General features: G+C 37.6%; 1 protein-coding gene across 2 annotated transcripts in view; it reads right to left on the bottom strand.

Moving 5' to 3' along the window:
* Positions 1 to 20,961, bottom strand: part of MRPS9 (mitochondrial ribosomal protein S9) — a 64,792-nt gene that overhangs the window by 19,855 nt on the left and 23,976 nt on the right. Inside the window, exons 3-5 of one of the 2 annotated variants that reach the window (XM_002757463.7) lie at positions 9,300 to 9,362; positions 9,186 to 9,216; positions 1,976 to 2,055 (exon numbers count right to left, since the gene is read on the bottom strand). In XM_002757463.7, the coding sequence (XP_002757509.3) occupies positions 1,976 to 2,055; positions 9,186 to 9,216; positions 9,300 to 9,362 (174 nt within the window). The remainder of the gene's footprint in view (positions 1 to 1,975; positions 2,056 to 9,185; positions 9,217 to 9,299; positions 9,363 to 20,961) is intronic. The other variant, XM_054244661.2, reaches the window with a different exon arrangement.

Here is a 20,961-nt window from a genome sequence, read left to right as displayed (position 1 = left end):
TATAGCTGCACTTTCTACCCAGTCTCTGGCCACCACAAAAGCACTTCTGTAGGGTGAACCATGAACATTTAGTCACTATTTCAAAGTCTCAGCATCTCTAGCAGATGATCGTGATATGCATTATCTGGGAAATGAGGCTGGTGTGACTATGGCTGAAATTAATGACACCTGCCATACACAACGCTGAAATGTATGCAAAGGCACACATTTAGAAATGACTGCACTGAACTAAAATGTAAAAGGCCAAAGGACTCTTCTATCGATACATAACATAACTTAAATTACTCAGAAACAAAGCATGTTTATTACTCAGGTATCATTTGACATTTTCGGGAGTATAGTAATATTTTATCCACTTACAAACTGATCAGTTTCTTGAACAATACCTTTTAAAACATAAAACCGAACTTAAGAAATAAAGTTAGGTCTCTTATGGGATGTGTAATTTCCTCATTATGATGGAATGCAACAAAATATCTTGCCCTTGGGTTGCTCAGTTTCAGCCAAAACAAATGCAAATGGCGTGTCAGATGACAGCTGTTTGATAAGGCTCCTCTACAAGACCTGCATGCTTTACTTTTTTCCGTGAAACTTGGGATGAAAGGCAGAAGGCAGGAAGAGAATTAATGTAGCATACAGTCTAAAGGCAATGCTACAACCGTGATTAAGTAGAAAAGTTAAAAGGCACAGATTTTCCGCAGCTTCGCTGCGTGCAACCCATCCGTGTAACAAGTTGACAGGCCTAGCGCGTCAGCTCCATCATCCCCTCCGACAGCTAAAACGCAGCATTGCATCCCTTTTCAGAGAAAATTTGCGTCTGCACCATGAAGCGTTGTACATTATTTCTTAGCACTGCAGGGGGCTCAAGTCCATATGGAACCTTCACAAATATTACCACAGATCAAACCGGCGGCGTTTGGAGGCAGATTTGACATACCTATTTAAATGAACAGCAGGGGTCCCTGGGCAGCCTCGGGCTGTGCGGGAGAGAACCTCTGCGGAGCCGGAGCCGCAGCTCCATTACTCAGCAAAGACACACTCTACATTTATCATTCATTTCATTTCTGCCAGGGCAAGAAGCTCATTTGCCCAAGGTCAACAAAAAGCGAAAAGAAGGTTTTCTTTTTTTTCCCCAAGAAATAAATGTACCTGACAAGTGGGAATTTTGTCCTTTGGGTTTGTGGAACACAAACAAACAGCAGATAATTCTAAAAAGCAGAGTAAATGTGTGCACTGATTCAAGGCGCTGCAATCTGACTGTAGATGGGGGAAGCCCAATAAATATTTCTGAAACTTTAAAAAATCATATAATGAGTAAAATAGAACTTGATATTATGTTCTAAAAATAAAAACAGGATACTGGCATCCAGCCATTTTTTCCATAGCAATTCTGGGAAACTCTTCCAAATTTGCACACTATCAGATACTTATAGCTCTGAAAACAAAACAAAAATTGTTCACAGTATAAAAAATGCAGTTGGAAGTCAAACTGTAATAAAATCATTTCTTAGGTTGTTTTGGGACCCAACTTCTAGGCTCATATACTGCGTTAACCTATGAGAGGCAAAAGTTGTACATAAATAACAAAAACGAATGAGAAATAACCATTTGAATCTTTTTCAAGGCAAATGTCTCACAGACCCTGACAGCATCATGCACTTGGCCTCCTCCTTCCTCACCCTGGAAGTACATGCACACACTATAATTGAGTTGAACATCTATCTTCGAACGTGATTTCAATTTGTAAGTAAAAGCATTTAAGGACAAACTATTCTGATGTATTTCTATACAGTCTACTTTTAGCAAAAAATGAATAATATAAATCATTTCAGCAACACACTGTCTTACCTCTAGAAGTCTTATTTTTGTCCATTATAAAATACTAGGTAAATTCTGAAGCTGAGAACAGTATCTGGTACAATTAGTTTTGTAGCTTACGACTCCTATTATTTACCATTAAATGCAACATACTTACATGCATTAATGAATAGTACGACTGTTTGCCAGTATAGAAGAGATAGTGAAATGGACGGCCATCTTCTCCCCACTGGATTGCTGATAAAAAAGCCAGATGAAAACAAATAAAAATATACACAGAGACAGACCAAACAGTTGCATTTAACCATGGTTATGAGACACATTTATAATTGAGTAACAAAAAATACAAAAAAATCACCAACATTTAGAATTTTAATATTAATTTAGCTTTATATGCAAATATTTAAGATATTTAATATTTCATATCCATTAACATAAAACAATGTTCACATTTAATTTAAAAATTACTAAATATTTCATCAGGAGAAGTTCTATAATTTGTTTCAAACAAAAGCTCTTAAAATAGCCAAAATCATCGTTAGAATAAAAAAATTTAGGTTTGGCTATAAACATAACGCCCTCCCAGATTCTTAAAAGGGAATATTGATAAAAAGTAAAAATGTAGTACATTCAGAGAATCTAAAACAGGCAAACAAAGAAGAAAACTCAAGAACGTATTTTTCTATGTCACGTCATTTGTTTCAACACTGTGATCATCTACCTCCCGGAGTTGAAACGTCTACAACAGAAGGGCCTCAAAAAGGTGTTGGGTGTAATTGCTTCTGAAATACAGAAGGCCATTCACATCTAACCACCACCAAGCAGACAGAGAAGTGGTGTTACTCTAGGAAACAAGACAAATGCTAACTCTATGTCCTTTGCCCATATGGTCTCTGTTGAGTTGTTTCTCTGGCAACTATTTGTAGGAATTCCTATACATTAAAGATTATACTCCTTGGTCCATTACAGAAGTTATAAAGTATTTTCCCCCAGGCAGTCACTTGCCTTTTACTTTCACTTATGTTATCTTTCATAGTTGAGAAGTTTAAAATATGTAAATAGTCCAATCTGTCACTTTTCCTCTACGGCAGCATGACTTAACTTTTTTCATGATTCATTCCACAAAGGAATCCTTTATAGACATTTTCTCCCTAACTGCCCCCTACCCCATGAAATGTTAATGTTACAGATATACTACACATCTGCTGATGTATATTGTGGCCCACTGGAGGACCACAAACCATTTTAACAGCTAGGTTTACCCACCCCCACCTTGAACCAATCTTTGGCTCCATGGAGGAAACATGCTTTAAAGCTTTGGGCTCTCTAAAACTATTTTCCTGTATTTCTGCTGAAGTTTTATTTATTTTCATGTTCAAATATGTAATCTATCTGGAATTTATGTTTGTGAGGCAGAAATGTAAGAACTATTTTGTCCAGCAAAGTCATTATTCCTCTACAATTTTTTTTAATAGTATATGCTTTTCCACTGAAATACCATCTGTATTGTATGTAGGATATCTTTCCTCTGAAACAAAGACCAAACTTTCATAATAAATGCTGAAAAGAAAGTCTTGCTTGGGTATTTAGCTTGAAAAACCAAATTCTTATTTGCCAGTGGCTTATGGATGATTTCAGTACTTTTCCAAAATCATTGTCACAGACTTCATAAATCAAATCCAGCATAATTTCTAATATTTTTCCTTTCTTATGCAATTGATTTTCACTGTATTGTTAGGCTGTCAGGTAATCTCTGCCCTGCAAGGCTTTTCCTCCTTGCAACCTCCCATCTGCAAAGATTCTCCAGGAACTTGTGAACTGAGGTCATCTCCCTTCTCAGAGATATTGCATAAGCCCTCTTGAAAGAACCCTCATGCAAACTATGCTGAGAAGGCATTCGTGGGACCAAAGCAGTATTTCCTGCTCTGCAACTACCCAGCTGTGTCCCACGGTTTTACAGCACTCTCAGATGGTCTTTACCTTAGGCCTCCTGTTGCTGCTTGATTTCTATTTTACTGCACCAATATTTAATATAGCTTAGTTTGAGGTATAAACTTCAGTGTACAATAAGCAAAGCAGGCTTATAATTATTTAAGAAATAACACAGGTCTGCCCCTGGCCATCTTGACCTACATTTTAAAACAGTTCTTGTCTGCCAAAATATATAAAGGAAGTCAAAGATTGCAATTCATTTGCTACCAACAAGACCATCACATTACTTAGATCATCATTACATGCCATTCCACGCTGATTTCTTTGTGTGTGGATTTGGCTGCCACAGAGTCATCAACTGACAGGATGCTCACATGATCTCTGCAGGGTCAGCATTTCACCCTATAACTATACTATGGCATGCTTTTATAAGGGTATCATTTAAAAAATTTTCAGAATAATTCATAGTTTAAGTGTTTTGAATTCAGGTACCCAAATAATGGTAGACTACTGAAATTCTAATGTAGTTTTTAGTGCATGTTTTCCATTTTCTAAGTAGGCAGTCATAACATCTGTGAATAATAATCAATTTTCCTAATTCCTTTCAGTTTTCTAACTTATACTTTTTTCCTTTTCTATTCATACTTTTTTAAACCATGCTAGTTAAAACTTCTAAAACAATACCAAATACCAGAGGCGAGTATACACATACCTGTCTTATTCCTGAACTTAATGGGATCTATTGATATGCTTTTTCATTTGATGTGTTTCTGTTTGCCATGATAGGCTTTCTCAAACTAAGAAAGTTTCTTTTTATTAATAGTTTGTGTTTTTACCAAAAAAATTAATGCTCAATTTTGTTAATTCACTTTTTTTATTTATGGAAATGTTTTAACCTTCACTCAATTAACACAAAGAATTACATAAATCATCCTTATTTTCCTGTAGAGAAAAAAGGCCCTCTGGTATATTCTTTTAATATAAAGATTTACTTGGTTTACTAGTGTTTATTTAGTGACAACAGACTACAGGTTTCCTTTTCATGAAATTTGTGTACAGATTTGATAATTGTGTGAGCCTCTGAAGGGAATTTGAAAGCTTTCATTCTTTTCTTCTGCTCTGCAACAGTTTAAATGATAACAAGTTACCTCATCCTTTAAGGTATGCCAGAACTACCTGACCAAACCTTCTGGGCCTGGGCCTCTTTCATTAGACCTTCAGTGCCCTTTGATAACTTCTGCAGCTTTAGATTAACCCAGGGGTACCCAACTGCTGGGCCACAAACAGGTATTAGATTCTACAGATTTTCATTTGCTGTCATGACTGGTCAAGTGAAATCAGAGTAGGTGCTTCACAGTAAGAGCTGTAGAACCACGTGGTTCTACAGCAGGGGTTCTCAACCACCAGTGGTCTGTGGCCTGTTAGGAACCTGGCCCCATAGCAGGTTAGCAGCAGGCCAGCATAGTTTCATTTGTATTTATAGCCGTTCCCCATTGCTCACATTGCCACCTGAGCTCTGCCTCCTGTCAGATCAGCAGAGGCATTACATTCTCAAAGGAGTGTGAACTCTATTGTGAACAGTACATGGGACCTAGGTCGCATGCTCATTATGAGAATCTAAGGCCTGATGATCTGTCACTGTCTCCCATCACCCCCACATGGGACCATGTAGTTGCTGAAAAACACTCCCAGGGCTCACACTGATTCTATATTGTAGTGAGTTGTATAATTATTTCATTATAAATTACAATGTAATAACAGAAATAAAGAACACAATAAATGTAATGAGCGTGAATCATCCTGAAACCACCCCCTGACACCATCCATGAAATTGTCTTTCACAAAACTCGTCCCTGGTGCCAAAAGGGTTTGGAACCACTGGTTTAACCAGTATTCTCCTGATGAAGACAACTGTGGGCAGTTATATTACTCTTTCAACTACCTGTCTGACAGTCAGTTGAGTCTGACAGTCATACATATGTGTATGTGCCACAACTGCCTGTGCCTCCCTACAATCTGGCTCAACTATTTCCTGGTAAGTTAAACTCCATGTGCTTTTAATTCCTACATCTGTGCAGTGGGGAAAATTACAGTATCTACTTAAACCTCTTGTGAAGAGTGTGAGTTAACACATAGGAAGCACTTAGAACTATCCTTAGCCTACTCTAAATTTCAACAAATGCTAACAATTCTTACTTGAGAGATTTTTCAATTTAGAATGAAGTTACCTGTAACAATCATATACTGTTAAAATTACCCTCTGATCATTATTATATACAGTTCTTAATATTGCCCTCTTACGTTTTCTCTTTTTTCCCTAGCCAGATTTGCCAGAAGTTGATTGATTTCACTAGCTTTTCAAAGAACAACATGGTTTTCTTTATCATACCCCTTCTTTTAAATGTCTTCACTATGCTCATCCATTCAATTTTTTTCTGGCTTCCCAAACTGAATATTTAGTTCATTTATATTCAGCGTTTCTTAATTTCTAACAAATATACGCTTGTCTCTATATAATACAATGTCCATATTCCATTGGATTTAATGAGAACTGTTGTCATTGTCATGTCTGTAACCTCGATTTTGATTTTCTCTTTAACCCAACAGTATATGGTTCTATTGATTTTAACTCAGAAAAATCTAATAATATGATTTTTACTACTTAGAATTTGTTAGGTTTTCTTTATGGCCTATTACATCATAATTCTATTAATAGTCTGTAGGCCTCTGCATAGAAAATGTATTCTTTGTATCCCTAGCTATAAAATGATGCTGTGTTATTCAAATTCTTTATAGCCTTAGTTAACACTTTTTGCTTTAAACATTTCAATGCTAAACGTTGGTGCAAGAAGATTTGTGATCATCAAATCTACTCAATGGAGATTAGACTTTATCAACATAAATTAATATTCTTGTCTCACTGAAGCATTCCTCACACTCCTTGAATTCCATATTGTCTGATATAAGGTGCTACTCTTTGCTCCTGTGGACCCAGTATTTATCTTTCACCAAATAGTTTCACCCAGTATTAATTTCCCCCAATATTTTTATCACTTGCTTTAAATCATACAGAGCAAGAGTTTTATGTTAAATCAATCTAGAAGCTTCCATCTTTTAGTAAGGAAAGAGTTAATACACTGTAAGTGTCATAATCTACCCTAATCTAAAATTCACTGGTTCTTTATTTAGCATAAAAACAATCAGTTTGTCCTATAATTACCAAGTACATAGGTACGTAAGCAACAAAAAATATTTTACTAATTCGAAAAGAGTACTGTTTACATATAGTAAGCTACAATTTAAGATACTCCTACCGGGAGTGATGTATTTTCAAAATAACACATGGGTATAGAAGTTTCAGTTGTTACAACCAGGCTGCTACTAACAATAAACTTCTAACACTGAGAAGCTGGTATGATTTGAAAGAACAAACCAGTCTTAGAGGGGCAGATGTATAAGAAGAGATGCAACTAGTAGAGATATACAGAACAAAGAGAGAGAAATAGGTGGGGAGCCTGAGAGGTTAAAATATAGAAGAGTTAGTAAAGAAGAAAAAAAACCACTGTCATTACAAACATTTACCGAAAAGCCTCTAGGTATGCTACTGTGTCCTGTGCATACTTTTACTTCTATTAACACTGAGCTGTATCTATAAAAGTGATGTGTACTTCTAACAGTCTTCATTTATTATTTCCCCAAAAACTATTATTAAATTGATGTTATAATTTATAATCAACCATGTCTAAGAATCAAGGAAATACAAATGATAGAGCATATTTATAAAAAGACATTTATAACAAGAATCAAACCAAAAGTTATTTCAAAGAGTGAACTTGAGTGAGAGAACAAATGCCTAGCTTTGAATAAAAATAGGACTTAGCAGAAATATCACTGCAAAACAAGTAAGTCTTCTATAGAAATATCTGCTATCTTTCCAATTTCTGCTTATTAACTCTAAACACACTAATAAAGCGGCCTGCATATTGAGCACCTGTGGCCGCCAAGCTACTCTCGAGTCACACATTTTTGCTGCTGAGTTTCATGCTTACTAACAGTCAGTGTGTTTACTCCCAAGCCTATTTCCTTACATTGTACTTATTTCTATAAATACATGAATTAGGTATTATATAAACAAGTTAAATATGAGTCCAAACATAAAAGTTGCTACTTCTAAGAAAACTAGGTTGAATGCTTTAGAAAGGCAAGTTGCTAAAAAAAAAGTCATGTTCAACTTCAGTGAGGTTGATGGGAAGAATTTATAGAAATATAAAAATATTCTGCACTCAGATTTCTTAGGAAGTGTAAGTTAACTACTCCACTAATAGGAAATCAAAACTGAAAGACTGAGATGACACATCAGCGGCATAGTTATACACAAGCAATGGGGAGGAGCAGACACACTCAAAACCACCAAACCTCTAGGGTCACAGCAAAAGCTAGATGGATAAGTACAAGTCATATTTTGAGTGTTTTTTAAAGAAATGATTTCTAGCTGTAATACTTTTTTTTTTTTTTTTTGAGAGAGAGTCACCAGGCACCAGGCTGGAGTGCAGTGGCACGATCTCGGCTCACTGCAAACTCCACCTTCCAGGTTCAAGCAATTCTCCTGCCTTAGCCTCCCCAGTAGCTGGGACTACCGGTGCACGCCACCACATCCAACTAATTTTTTGTATTTTTAATAGACATGGGGTTTCACCATGTTGGCCAGGATGGTCTCGACCTCTTGACCTCGTGATCCACCTGCGTCAGCCTCCCAAAGTGCTGGGATTGCAGGCGTGAGCCACTGCACCCGGCCTAGCTTTAACACTTTTTAAGTTTACAGAGAACTACCAGTCCCCACTGGATAACAGGTTTCTAATGTATAGTAAATATATTATTCAATTTCTTGGCAACCTTAAACCCTGCTGTGTGTTTCCTTCAAGATTTTATTTTACACATTAAAAAAATAAAGAGAGCATCTTAATAGAAGCCAGAGAAAACAGGAGACACAATTAGAATGATGAGTTCTGCTTGTTAGAAACAATGTAAGACAAGACAATGGAATTACAGCCTTAAAGTACTGAAAGAACAGAAAAGAAAATCTACAGTGAGTGAAAATATGCTTCCAAAGTCAAGAAAAGTTTTAAATTTTCATATAAACAGAAGTTGAATTGATTGCCAGCAGATCTGTACCAAATTCTTCCTCAAAAGAGCATGTTGGAATGCAAAGTGTGACATTCCTATACCCATAAGCTCTAACCCCATCTAATTTAATATTTAATTTAAAAGAAGTAGTAAACTTCAGTCATTCATTGTTACAAAGTTTTTTGACACACTTTACAACTACCATGACACAGGAGGGCCACCCTGTAATATGTGAGTAACTGCTGATACGTAACCTAATGCTGGAATATGGTAAAGAAAAAACTGTTTATCTCATTCTTGAACAAACTTACCTCTTTGTTTTGGAAAAATCAGTTCAGGATGCTGTAAAATAAATTAATAATGTATTATATAATTACCATAATGTATAAAAGTGAAATTTTAAAAACAGTAATTAAGATAACTACCTTCATTATTGGCCTGGCTTCTTTCTCAAACAAACCACTTGGGAAAAGGTAAGCAATAGCTTTCTGAAAATATATACAAAGGTTAGTTAACAACTGTTAAATATACAAGGTTAGAACTAATAGTTATAGAGTGCTTTCTATATACTGAACATTGAACTAGAGTTTCAAAGCATTATCTTATTTCATAATTGTTTAAATGGGATGATAAAATTACTACACACCCAAAAAGAAAAAATTTTAACTATTAAACTGGTTATTGGCAATTTTCAGGTGTCAGTTTTAAACACGTCATTCCGTGAATATGAAAGCACGAATAATCTCTCTTTTATTTTTAATGGATCACTTGGAGGTGCTCCTATCCAGCTTCTGTGGAAATGTGCTTAAGAGCAATTGTTCTAGCTCCCAGCTGATTATACCCATATCAAAGCGCAGGCTGCAAGGAGCAGGCTCTAAGTCTCACCCACCATGACACCCCTGATGTTTTTAGATGTTCTTTCAACTTTTTCCAGAGTTTTTAAACTACACTCTTTCCAAACAAGTTCTTACGTGTCTGTTTTTCAACAGGGATGCTACTGGCATTTTGGGTATAACAACTCCCATCACAGGCACCCTTCCCCCATACTGAGGCCATTTAACCTTCCTGGCTTTCTTCCAGCAAACACCAGTAATACCCAGTGCTTGTAACAAATATCACCCCCACACCTTTCCAAATGCCCCCACGTCCTAGGGAGCAGCACTGCCTCCCAGCTGAGAACAATTGCTTAAGCCTTTATAGTGTCTTCTCCAACGCCCCGCCTCACAATTAACAACAAAATAAACATTTTCCTTCTTGTTGAACAGTGCCAGATGAAGAGTCTATAGCCTGGGATCCTGTAGTGTATATAAATACCCTCTGCTCATTAAGGAAGCCTGTTCTGAGTGGGTCTTCTCTGTCCACCCACACAGTAAATGTGCTGGATTCTGCTCCCAAAAGGAACAGAAAGGAGAGGCCTACCATTTGGGGTACAAATTCAATCACATTAGGGAGCCTAATCGTGTCTCTGGGTCAAGCTTCTTTCTCTCATTCAGCATTTTTCAGAACAAAATTACACTTAAAAAACCTAGGTCAGGCACAGTGGCTCATGCCAGTAATCCTAGTGCTGTGGGAGGCGGACGTGGAAGGATAAGGCCAGGTGTTATAAACCAGCCTGGGCAACATGCTTTGTCACCCAGGCTGGAGTACAAAATAAACTAACAAATAAAAAACGTAGATCAAACATCAGTGTGCCCAGTTAGCAAACTTTTTTTGTTTTAACCAGGTCTCTCCCCACACTGCCCCTTCCTTCACTGCAGGGAAAAAAAGTAGTCTTTTCTTTTATTAATAGACAGGACCTCACTCTGTTGCTCAGGCTGGAGTGCAGTGGCACAGTTAAGCTCACCGCAGCCTTAACCTCCCAGGCTCAAGTAATCCTCCCACAACAGTGTCAGGAGTAGCTGGGACTATAGGGTCACATCACCACACCCAGCAAATTTTTTTTTTTTTTGTAGAGACAAGGGTCTCACCATGTTGCACAGGCTGGTCTCGAACTCCTGAGCTCACATGATCCTCCTGTCTTGCTCTACCAGTATTGGGATTACACACGTGAGCCTTAATAAGTGATACTGCAACTGACTTCCATTTGGAAAAAGACAACAACTGAAATCCAAACGTCACAACATACAGCAGAGTAAACTCCAAATGAGTGAAAGGGCTAAATACACAAAATAAAACCAATGAATACTCACATACCACATGGGTGAATTATTTTCTAGCTAAGAAATGGAAAAGTGTTTCATAACTATGATTCAAAAGTTATAAGTAAATTTTTTAAAAAGATTGACCAATTAAATTATATTTTTAAAAGAGAAATATGACTCATAATAAGTACAATTAAAACTCGAGAGAACACATTTCATCTAATAGGACTAGCAAAAGTTCAGAAGTCTGACAGCACACAGTTGGTGAGGCCACCTTGCTGGGGGGAGTGCTGAGTTCTATAATCTCTTCAGTGAGAAGGTGGGGGTTTTCTAACAAAACTACATATGTATTACCCTAGTAATCTGACTTCGATGAATTTACCCAGAAGATACACCCCTATGAATATAAAAGAACATAAACACATGTTATTCACTGAATTATGAGAACAAAATATTGAAAACAACCAAAGTCCCATACATATGAGGTTGGCTGAATAAATGAGGGTGCATCTGTGCAATCAAGTACCATAGAACTGTAAAATAGAGACAGAAAAGCCAAGATGCAGAAGAAATGTACCTAGAATGCTGCTTTGGTGTAAGAAATAGAAAAAGAAAAGGCATATAAATATAGGAGGAGAATACACATAAGCTCCTTTTTGCAAACATAAACACAAAAAAGATAAGTAGAAACCAATAAAAATCATCTCTCAAGGGCTGGGTGGGAGCAGAGGGAGGAGCATAGGGATGAGGGCAAATTCTTCTGGTCATCCTTCGTATAGTTAAGCTCTGAAACATTTAAATGTTTATATATTAAAGAATATTTCCAAAGAAACTCTAAAAATATAACAAGAAGCAAATAAATATAATTTCTAATGACAACAAAATAATTACAAAGAAATCACCACCTTTACTTGGTAGGCTTATGGTCAGTTATAACACTGATATTATAATTCTGAAATATTTTATGTATACTGCATCATAAAGCAAATAATATACTAATTTTATGGAGACCAATATTTCACTGTAGAAGAGATACAAATGCAAAAGGGAAAACCCTATAATGTTAAGTAATAAACTCGTATCTTTAAAAAGTATTTTCTATAATATTCGAAAAATATTATTTCCTAATTCTGTTCCCTGCAAAAGCATAAAGCAAGGGAACTTTAGGAGCAACAGGAGGGTCAACTGGTTCCTACACATGATTTCCCAGTATAAGGAACCAAGTACCTTGGAGAAATGGCTGATTCTAGGCATAAGGCAGACAAAGCACAAAATGAGTCTGAGACATTCTCACTATCTCTTTCTGGAGATAGTGAGATCCTGCCTCAACAACAACAAAAAAATTTTAAGAGGTTGGGTGGCACGACTGTAGTCCCAGGTACTTAGGAAACTGAAGCAAGAGGATCGCTTGAGCCCAGGAGTTCAATGCTGCAGTGAGCTGACAGTACTACCAGACTATAGCCTAGGTGATGGAGCAAGACCCTGTCTCTAAAAATAAAAGAATAATGATAATTCTTCCCAACACACTCAATATGTGACATGCACATTCATGTGCACACACATGTGTACATACACATACAAACACACACACACACACACACACACACACACTATAGGGAGGAGGGACAAGAAGAAAAAGAAAGCTACTTTACAGAACAATGTGTTATAAAAGTAAAAGGAATGACAGAAGTAGAAAATCACCATTTTACAACTTCCAAATTAACCTTCAATTTCAGGCAAGGATCACCAACAAATGCAAAAGCCACTGGTTTTACCAGAGAACGGAAAATTCACATGAACTCAAAATATTACCCTAAAGATTGGTTACAAAAGGAAAAGACTACTTTTACAATAAAGAGGTCTAGTGGTCACCAGTGGAACCGAGAGATGTGTCATCATCAACAGCACCTCTTAGACTTCGTGCATGCAATGAGAAGTATATAATATCACCTAAGTCATATCCTTTATACATTCTAAATCGATCATGAGAAAGCAAGCAGAATGCCAGGATGTGACATGATTGTACAAGATAAGTGGCCTGAATTCTATAAAACAACTACTCAGCTATAAAGACATTTTGGGGAAAACAGGACATTTTCAAGAAAACTATATATATGGCATACAGAATTATTATAATTGTATCAGATGTGATGATATTGTGGGAGATAATGGTATGAAGAATCAATGTATGCATTTAGGGGTTAAGTACATGCTGATGTATTTAGGGGCTAAGTTTATCATGTGCAATTTTCAATGGATCAATAAAAAATGTTTTACATATACAAAGAGACAAAGAAAATGTGGCAAAATGTTAAAATCTGGCAAATCTATGCGAGGGGGCTATGTGTTAATATTTACTCAATGAATATTCAACTTTTCTGGAAACGTGAAAAGTTTCAAAATAAAAAGGTGGGAAAATGTTAAAAATTTACAAATAAATAAGATTTTCCCAAATGCAACCTGTCTCACCAAAGCCAACACTAGCCTACAACCTACAGCACTTGTGGGCCATGTAGACCTCAGGCCTTGTCCTCAGTCATACAGGGTAGCCAAGACTAGTCGGCATCTTAGCAAAGGGACTACTGAAGCCAGGGCCTGGATCAAAACACTAGACGGTGTGGAAGACTAAGCATAATTCTTCAACTTAGGGCAAACACACTCTAACTACAAAGGAGACAAACCAACTGAATTTCAAGCTGTCATCGGCATCATTTCCAAATATGAAAATTACTGTTAACTTAGGTGACCAATGAATAGAATCCTAGAGGGAAATGAAAATTGAAGAATTCCAACCTATAGTTGGATTTGTCATGAAGACTAAGACAGAAAAGTCATGAGGAAGCTAATTGTGGAAACTGAAAACAGAGCATTGATTGCAAAGGATGTCTAGGACTTAAAGGCAATCTCTCTTTTAAGGAGACGAAAATAAGCCAACGAAGAATTTGCTAGCAAGTCTTCTGAAAGTATCAGAAAATGTGGCTTTGCCTTTAAAAATTTTTCTCAGCTAAAAGTAAATTAATACACACTTATTAATTTATAATCCCTCACTGTATTAGGTACTATAGCAAATACTATGGGAAAGGTCCATAGAGCAAAAGATATGTCAGATAAAAAGCAATATTGCAAATTCAGTGACAACAATGAAAAACAAAGGATGAAAGAAAAACCAACAAAAGAAGGAACAGGAAATAAAATAAGTTAGTTGTTTTTAAACTAAGTAACAAAACACACAAAACAGAAAAGACACATTCCTGGCACGTTGTCTGCATGTGTTTAGTATACATGGAATAGTACTAACATGACCTAACCTCACTTCCATTTATCTCCTATGGGCTTTCTATGCAGACTTTTTCTTTTTCTTTTTACGGATTCTGAAGCAAACAAAGGACTACCTGGCTACTAGGAAAAAAATAATTTTGTTGCTTTCTGGGTCTGCTTAACTTCCAGTTAACACACAGTTGTTAAAACACAAGTAGATGAATATCCTTTTGAGATAAATAGCAAATATATATAACAAGAGAATCCTGAGTATTAGTACTGAATTGAAAAGCCTATAGATTTGTTTTGGGCAGAGTAGTATATGCTGTAAAACAGGAAAATCTTTACTTTCTCTACACACAGCAGAGTTCAAAAGAAAGGGAGCGGTGAACATGAAAACACAATGAAAGTGTAAATAATAACATAATCCTCATTGTGTCTCATTATGACCATAGTAAGACTTTTCAAATACTACCACTCCCAGTGATTCTGATGTACAAGCATATCAACTTTAGCTGCTGTGAGGATTTAAAAGGTATTTATAAAAGTACAACATAGTAGACATTCAAGAAATATTAATTAACTACACACAAATTTTCAGTTTATGTAAAAGCATGTGATTTCCCATATTATTTTATGACATAAAATAGCATCCATTCCTGAGCTCTGTTTTACAGAACAAGAAGCAGCAGTTAAGTAGCTTGCCCAAGATTATATTAAAATGCATGGCAAAGCCAGAATCTGAACCTTCTGAAATTTAATCTCATAATGTATTCTTCTTTGCCCATAACAGGGAACCAATCTACTTCTCTTAAGTAAGAGTTTCACTTCTTCACTGACATCAAGGACATCCAGCTATTCAGTAGTAAAATTGGGAGAAAAAGCCAAATGTGCTTATAGAGAAAGAAATAAGAGTATTTACCTAAATACATTTTATTCAACAAATATTTATCCCACCTGAGTTCTAGGCATTCTGCTAGTTTAGAAAGAGAAATATTAAGATATGGCTCCTGACGTCATTCTATCAGTGGAGACAGATGCATATGCAGTCTCAAATACAGGAGCCGATATAATATTACACATAAAATAATAAAATGTAATGAAATAATATACAGAGGACCAATGATAGAAATACTTACAGGTTTCACAGAGGGTACAAAGGAGAGGGGTCATCTACTCTTTTCAGTGATACTTTGTCTCTTTACCAGTCATTTCTTCCTTTCTAAACAAATGCCTTTGCACATTATTTGTCTGCCTGGAATATTGTTGTTCTATTTCTCCACTTAACACATGCCTGTTTGTCTTTCAAGATGTAGATCAAATGTAGCCTTGCCTGGAAGCCCTCCCTATTCCACTGGTCTCTCCATTAATTCTCTTGGTGCCACCTCAGTCAAACAGAGAACAAGCCTCTTTCACGGTCCACACCATCTGGTCATTCCATTCTCTCCCCTTCCTTGTCACTGCCTTCAGCTTCGACACTGCTCACAGCACTCACCAAGTGCTGAGGGCCAGCTTTCTCCTTTCCATACCAGGGATGCCACATTTGTGAGTAACCTCAAGGATCATGTGAAGTACCCATCTAAACAAGACTGTGCTCCTGGTGGTATCCAGGCCCATAAACAACTCGATTCTCACTCACATTCCTGTCCTGAGCAGTATCTACCCACTCCCTGAAGTACCGACTGCTTTATTCCACAGATTTCAATCTGGCCTAATCATAGTTCCGGTCCTGCAGTTACACTGTCAGGGGTCACTGAGGCCTTTTCTCAAATCCTGTGATCTGCTTTCAGGTCTCATCCATAAGAGGCTGCTACCTCGCTTCCTTCTTCCAGCCACATTTCCTCCTCCCTTTCTGCAAGTTTCCTCTTGGTCTTTTCTAAACCCTATGCTCATCCCTTAAGTACTGTTTCCTCAGAGTTCCATCTTTGATTTTCTTCCTTTCAAGCAAATTTATGTAGGGAGAGAGCTCAAATCTATTTCTGTAGCTCCAAACTATTTGTCAACTGCCTTAGGGACTTTTCCATTGATGTATCTACACAGTGCACCCAGAACTGTTCCTCAATTAACTTGTTTTGCTTTCTACCAGTTCTTCTTTCTCCCATGCCCTGTTACCAAATCTTTGATTTTTACCTTGGTTGTGTCTATAGGTGAGTTTTTGAAGGCAAGGACTTTGTCTTAGTCAATAATTTCTCACTCCAGAATTAGAACATAGCAGATACTCAAAGAATAAATCAAGAACCAAATGGATTTCAGGGCCCCTGAGAGAACCAACTATAAAAACTATTTTATACACAATTAGGAAGATGTAAATACAGACTCATAGATAAAATTTTCCACCTCCTGCTATAGACTATAATCAGATTAATTTGCTTATATGTGTTAATGATATTGTGGTTATATAGGCAAATGTCCTAATTTTTTGAAGATGCATTTAGGAGTGAAGAATCATGATATTTGTATTTTACTTTAAAATAAAACTGGGCTGGGTGCGGTGGCCCATGCCTGTAATCCCAGCACTTTGGGAGGCCGAGCTAGGCAGATCACCTGAGGTCAGGAGTTGAGACCAGCCTGGCCAACATGGTAAAACCCCGTCTCAACTAAAAATAAAAAAATCAGCCAGGAATGGTGGTGGACACCGGTAATTCCATATACTCTGGAGGCTGAGGCAGGAGAATAGTTTGAACCCAGGAGGCAGAGGTTGCAGTGAGCCAAGATCACACTACTGTATTCCAGCTTGGGCGACAGAGCAAGACTCTGCCAAAAAAAAAAAAAAAAAAAAAAAAAAGTCCAGCCAAAAAAAAAACATAGTTGAAGCAAATAAGGCAAAATGTTAAAAAGTTAATCCAGGTGACAGTCATAAGGGTATGCACTGTAGAATTTCTCTTTTTCTGTATGAATGAAGTTTTTCATAAGAAAAAATACACAAATTAGTATTTACTGCTATTGCTAGTAGAGTGTTTTGATGTTACTCTATTCTGGTTCCATGATGTTACTCTATTCTGGTTCCATACATATTAATACATAAATACATATGTGTACACATACAAGTCATATAAGCCTTTTGTTTTTCTATAACTTGTGATTGTTTTAATACACTTTTTGTTTATTTTTTAGAGATTGGGTCTTACTGTGTTGCCCAGGAGAGCAGATGTGATCATGTCGCACTACAGCCTTGACTCCTGAGCTCAAGAAATCCTCCTGCCTCAGACTCCCAAGGATCTGAGACTACAGCATGTGCCATGTCCATTGCTGTGTCATTCTGATAAAAGCAACCATGTTCTATACTTTTAAACTTCTATTTTCTCTTTTGCAGTATTTTTGAACTGTTTTCAAAGCCAATTCTTCAGGTGTTTTGAATTGTTTCAATGAAAGACAAAATAGAAATTACAAACCAATATTACTTATACTTCCAAGTATTCTCTTTCCTGTAACACAAAGGAAAAATTACAAATTTTTACTTGAGAAGAAATAAAGGAGCAAACCTAACATGTCCAACAGAATTTCCCTTGATAATGAAAATATTCTATAATCTGTGCTGTCCAAAATGACAGCCAGTAGCCTATGTGGCTACTACGCCCACTGACATGTTGTTGGTGCAACTGAGGAAGTTAATTTTCATTTTATTTACAATCAATTTCATTGTCTTACTGTCAATTAATTTTCATTGTGCAATTCAGCAATGTACTAATGTTACTGAGGTGTATTTCAGCAAGGTTTTAAAAACTTCATGAAACTGTTGAAAGGTTAAATTCTGTAATGTAATATTATTGACCTAAATTAACAAACACATATCTGAGGCGGGTGGATCACGAGGTCAAGAGATGGAGACCATCCTGGCCGACATGGTGAAACCCCGTCTCTACTAAAAATACAAAAATTAGCTGGGTGTGGTGGTGTGCACCTGCAGTCCCAGCTACTTGGGAAGCTAAGGCAGGAGAATTGCTTGAACCCAGGAGGTGGAGTCTGCAGTGAGCCAAGATTGTGCCACTGCACTCCAGCCTGGCACCTGGCGACAGAGCAAGACTCTGTCTCAAAAAAACGAAATAAAACAAAACAAAAACAACAAGACAGAATATTAACAACCAAGTAGTCTCTGAATAGAGGATTTCTACAACAAAGCTAGTAATAATCGCCATTCCTAACTTTGTCTCCTGTGAGGTGAAAAAGCTGGGAACAGTGTTTCAGTATTCTGTTCCTTGAGGGCTTGGATGGGTAACTCCTTATCATGACAACCAGCTGTAAAGCTGCATTTCCTGATGCCTCTTAACACTACAGAGGCCTTCAGCTACTAAGCGTGACAGACTAACTTTACCTTTTAAAGAGCCTAGGCGACAGCACAAGACTCCATCTCAAAACAAAAGGAACTGAGTTTAGGCACCCTATTTCATTCAGACTGGACTTCAAAGTTGGGTGTGTATGTGAAAATATTTACATACAGGAAGCAGTAGGCAAATAGGAAAATGTAAGAGAGAGAGAGAGAGAGTGTTTGAGTGTAACATAAATGTGCTTATGGAGTAAAAATGAGAGTAATATTACAAACGCCTTCACTTTCCCAATCAGCCTTCTTGTAGTCTGTATTCATTTGGAGGTCCTTATGAATCAGCTCCAGTTTTCCCCCATGCTTTGTTGTTCATTTCCATAGTTAATCTTAACTTGCTACTAGAAAGAAAAATACGTAAATATCAAGTTGTGACAAATATTGAAAACCTTTTCTGCTTGTTCTTGCAGTTTCTTTCTCCTAGAAACAAATCTTAAGCAAGAAAAACCAACAAACCAAAATGACAAGCACAGACCTCTATCCTATGTCTTAGGAAGGTCCACCTGAAGGAATAATGTCCTCTCTAAGTGCCCACATGGACAGTATCTTACTTGCAACATGCTCCCCAGGGAATACTGTCCCCAGTGCTCCTCCTCCCAGGTAATGCAACTTTCAGTCCAGTTCCGAAATAACTCTTCCTCATCACCATTCTAAAAGCAGGGATGGTGTGGAGGAATGGGGCACTATCATCTTTCTCTCCAAACCTGCTGCTGGAAGTTATGCATTATTAGAAATTCTATGTGTCAGAAAAGCATCAAAATGCATCTGCTGCAGACTGCATATCAGCACCAGGCACAATCTTACTAACACTGTCTTGCTGAAGTTACTGCTGTCTCTTGTCACTGGACGTTCTGCCTCAGGTATGAAGAAGCTCACCCCATACCATCCCTGTAGAGGGAGCAAGGCCCAACCAGGGAGCATAATACCTTCCCAGCTTTCTTCCTCTCAGATTGCCTTCTCACCTCACAAGGCCCACTGTTAAGATTTCAACTTCTTTGACCAATAATGTTGCAGGCCTAATTCAAAGCCAGGCTATGTGAAACCAACTCAGTGCCACACACCGACTGTTTTAGTTTTGCCTGCCTGTAAGGTGGTCTAATAGGGCATTATAACTTTGGTAGAAAGATATTTGTCAGGCCGGGCACGGTGGCTCACGCCTGTAATCGCAGCACTTTGGGAGGCCGAGGCAGGTGGATCACGAGGTCAAGAGATCAAGACCATCCTGGAGTTTTCACATGGCCAACATGGTGAAAACCCGTCTCTACTAAATAAAAAAAAAATAAGCCAGGCATGGTGGCACATGCCTGTAATCCCAGCTACTTGGGAGGCTGAGACAGGAGAATCGTTTGAACCCAGGAGGCAGAGGTTGCGGTGAGCCTAGAATGTGCCATTGCACTCCAGCCTGAGTAACAAGAGCGAAACTCCATCTCAAAAAAAAAAAAAGAAAAAGAAAAATATTTGCCCAAGCCCTTCCAATATGATATTTAACTTTTCATCTCTGCTCTTACCTCTACTATTTTGCCCTTCGGCTTACTCAATCAGTTTCTCTCCAAAGCCAATGGCTCAAGAGACTTTCCCAAGCTCTCCTCAAAAGCCTTTGCCCCATATTGAGAAAACACTTCATTGAAGACAAAAGTCTTCCATGAGCTGATCTCCTGAGTCCTTGGAGCTTTCCAAAACACACAACAGTGGCCAGGTACAGTGGCTCAAGCCTATAAAATCCCAGCACTTTGGGGGCTGAGATGGGCAGATCACCTGAAGTTAGGAGTTCGAGACCAGCCTTGCAAACATGGTGAAACCCTGTCTCTACTAAAGACACAAAAATTAGTCGGGCATGGTGGCACTGCCTGTAAAGCAGGAGAACCACTGGAATCCAGGAGGCTGAGGTTGCAGTGAGCTGAGCTCACACCACTGCACTCCACCCTGGGCAAAAGGGCGAGGCTCTGTCTCAACAAAACAAAAACAGACAATTGTAATTTCCCAATCCAACGGAAAGCATTAAACTTAAAATTAACACTAAGGAAGGTATTTCAAATAAAATAACTATAAAGAATAAGTAACAAAAATGGTTAGGGTAGAAGGGCTACTTCCAAAAAACTTTCGATTAGGGCAAAGATGTGGTTGGGGAAGGTTCAGAAATATAAGAAAACAAAATGAGAAACACAAAGGCAAAAAAAAAGTTGGAAGAATACTTCAGGGTCTTTCAGTGAAACAGAAAATCACGGGGGGAAGGTGGTGAGGGAAACACTCTCTGTTAATGTTAACCTATCTGTTCACTGGCCCCAGAATGTGTGTGGCACTTACTGGGCACTAGGAAAAAAGTGCCAGCAAGTGGTTTAGGCTCCCAAGTATCTTACAATTAAAGGAGAA

Source organism: Callithrix jacchus, chromosome 14 (assembly GCF_049354715.1).
Source record: "Callithrix jacchus isolate 240 chromosome 14, calJac240_pri, whole genome shotgun sequence".
Lineage (NCBI taxonomy): Eukaryota > Metazoa > Chordata > Mammalia > Primates > Cebidae > Callithrix > Callithrix jacchus.
This window is presented reverse-complemented; position numbering and strand designations above follow the sequence as displayed.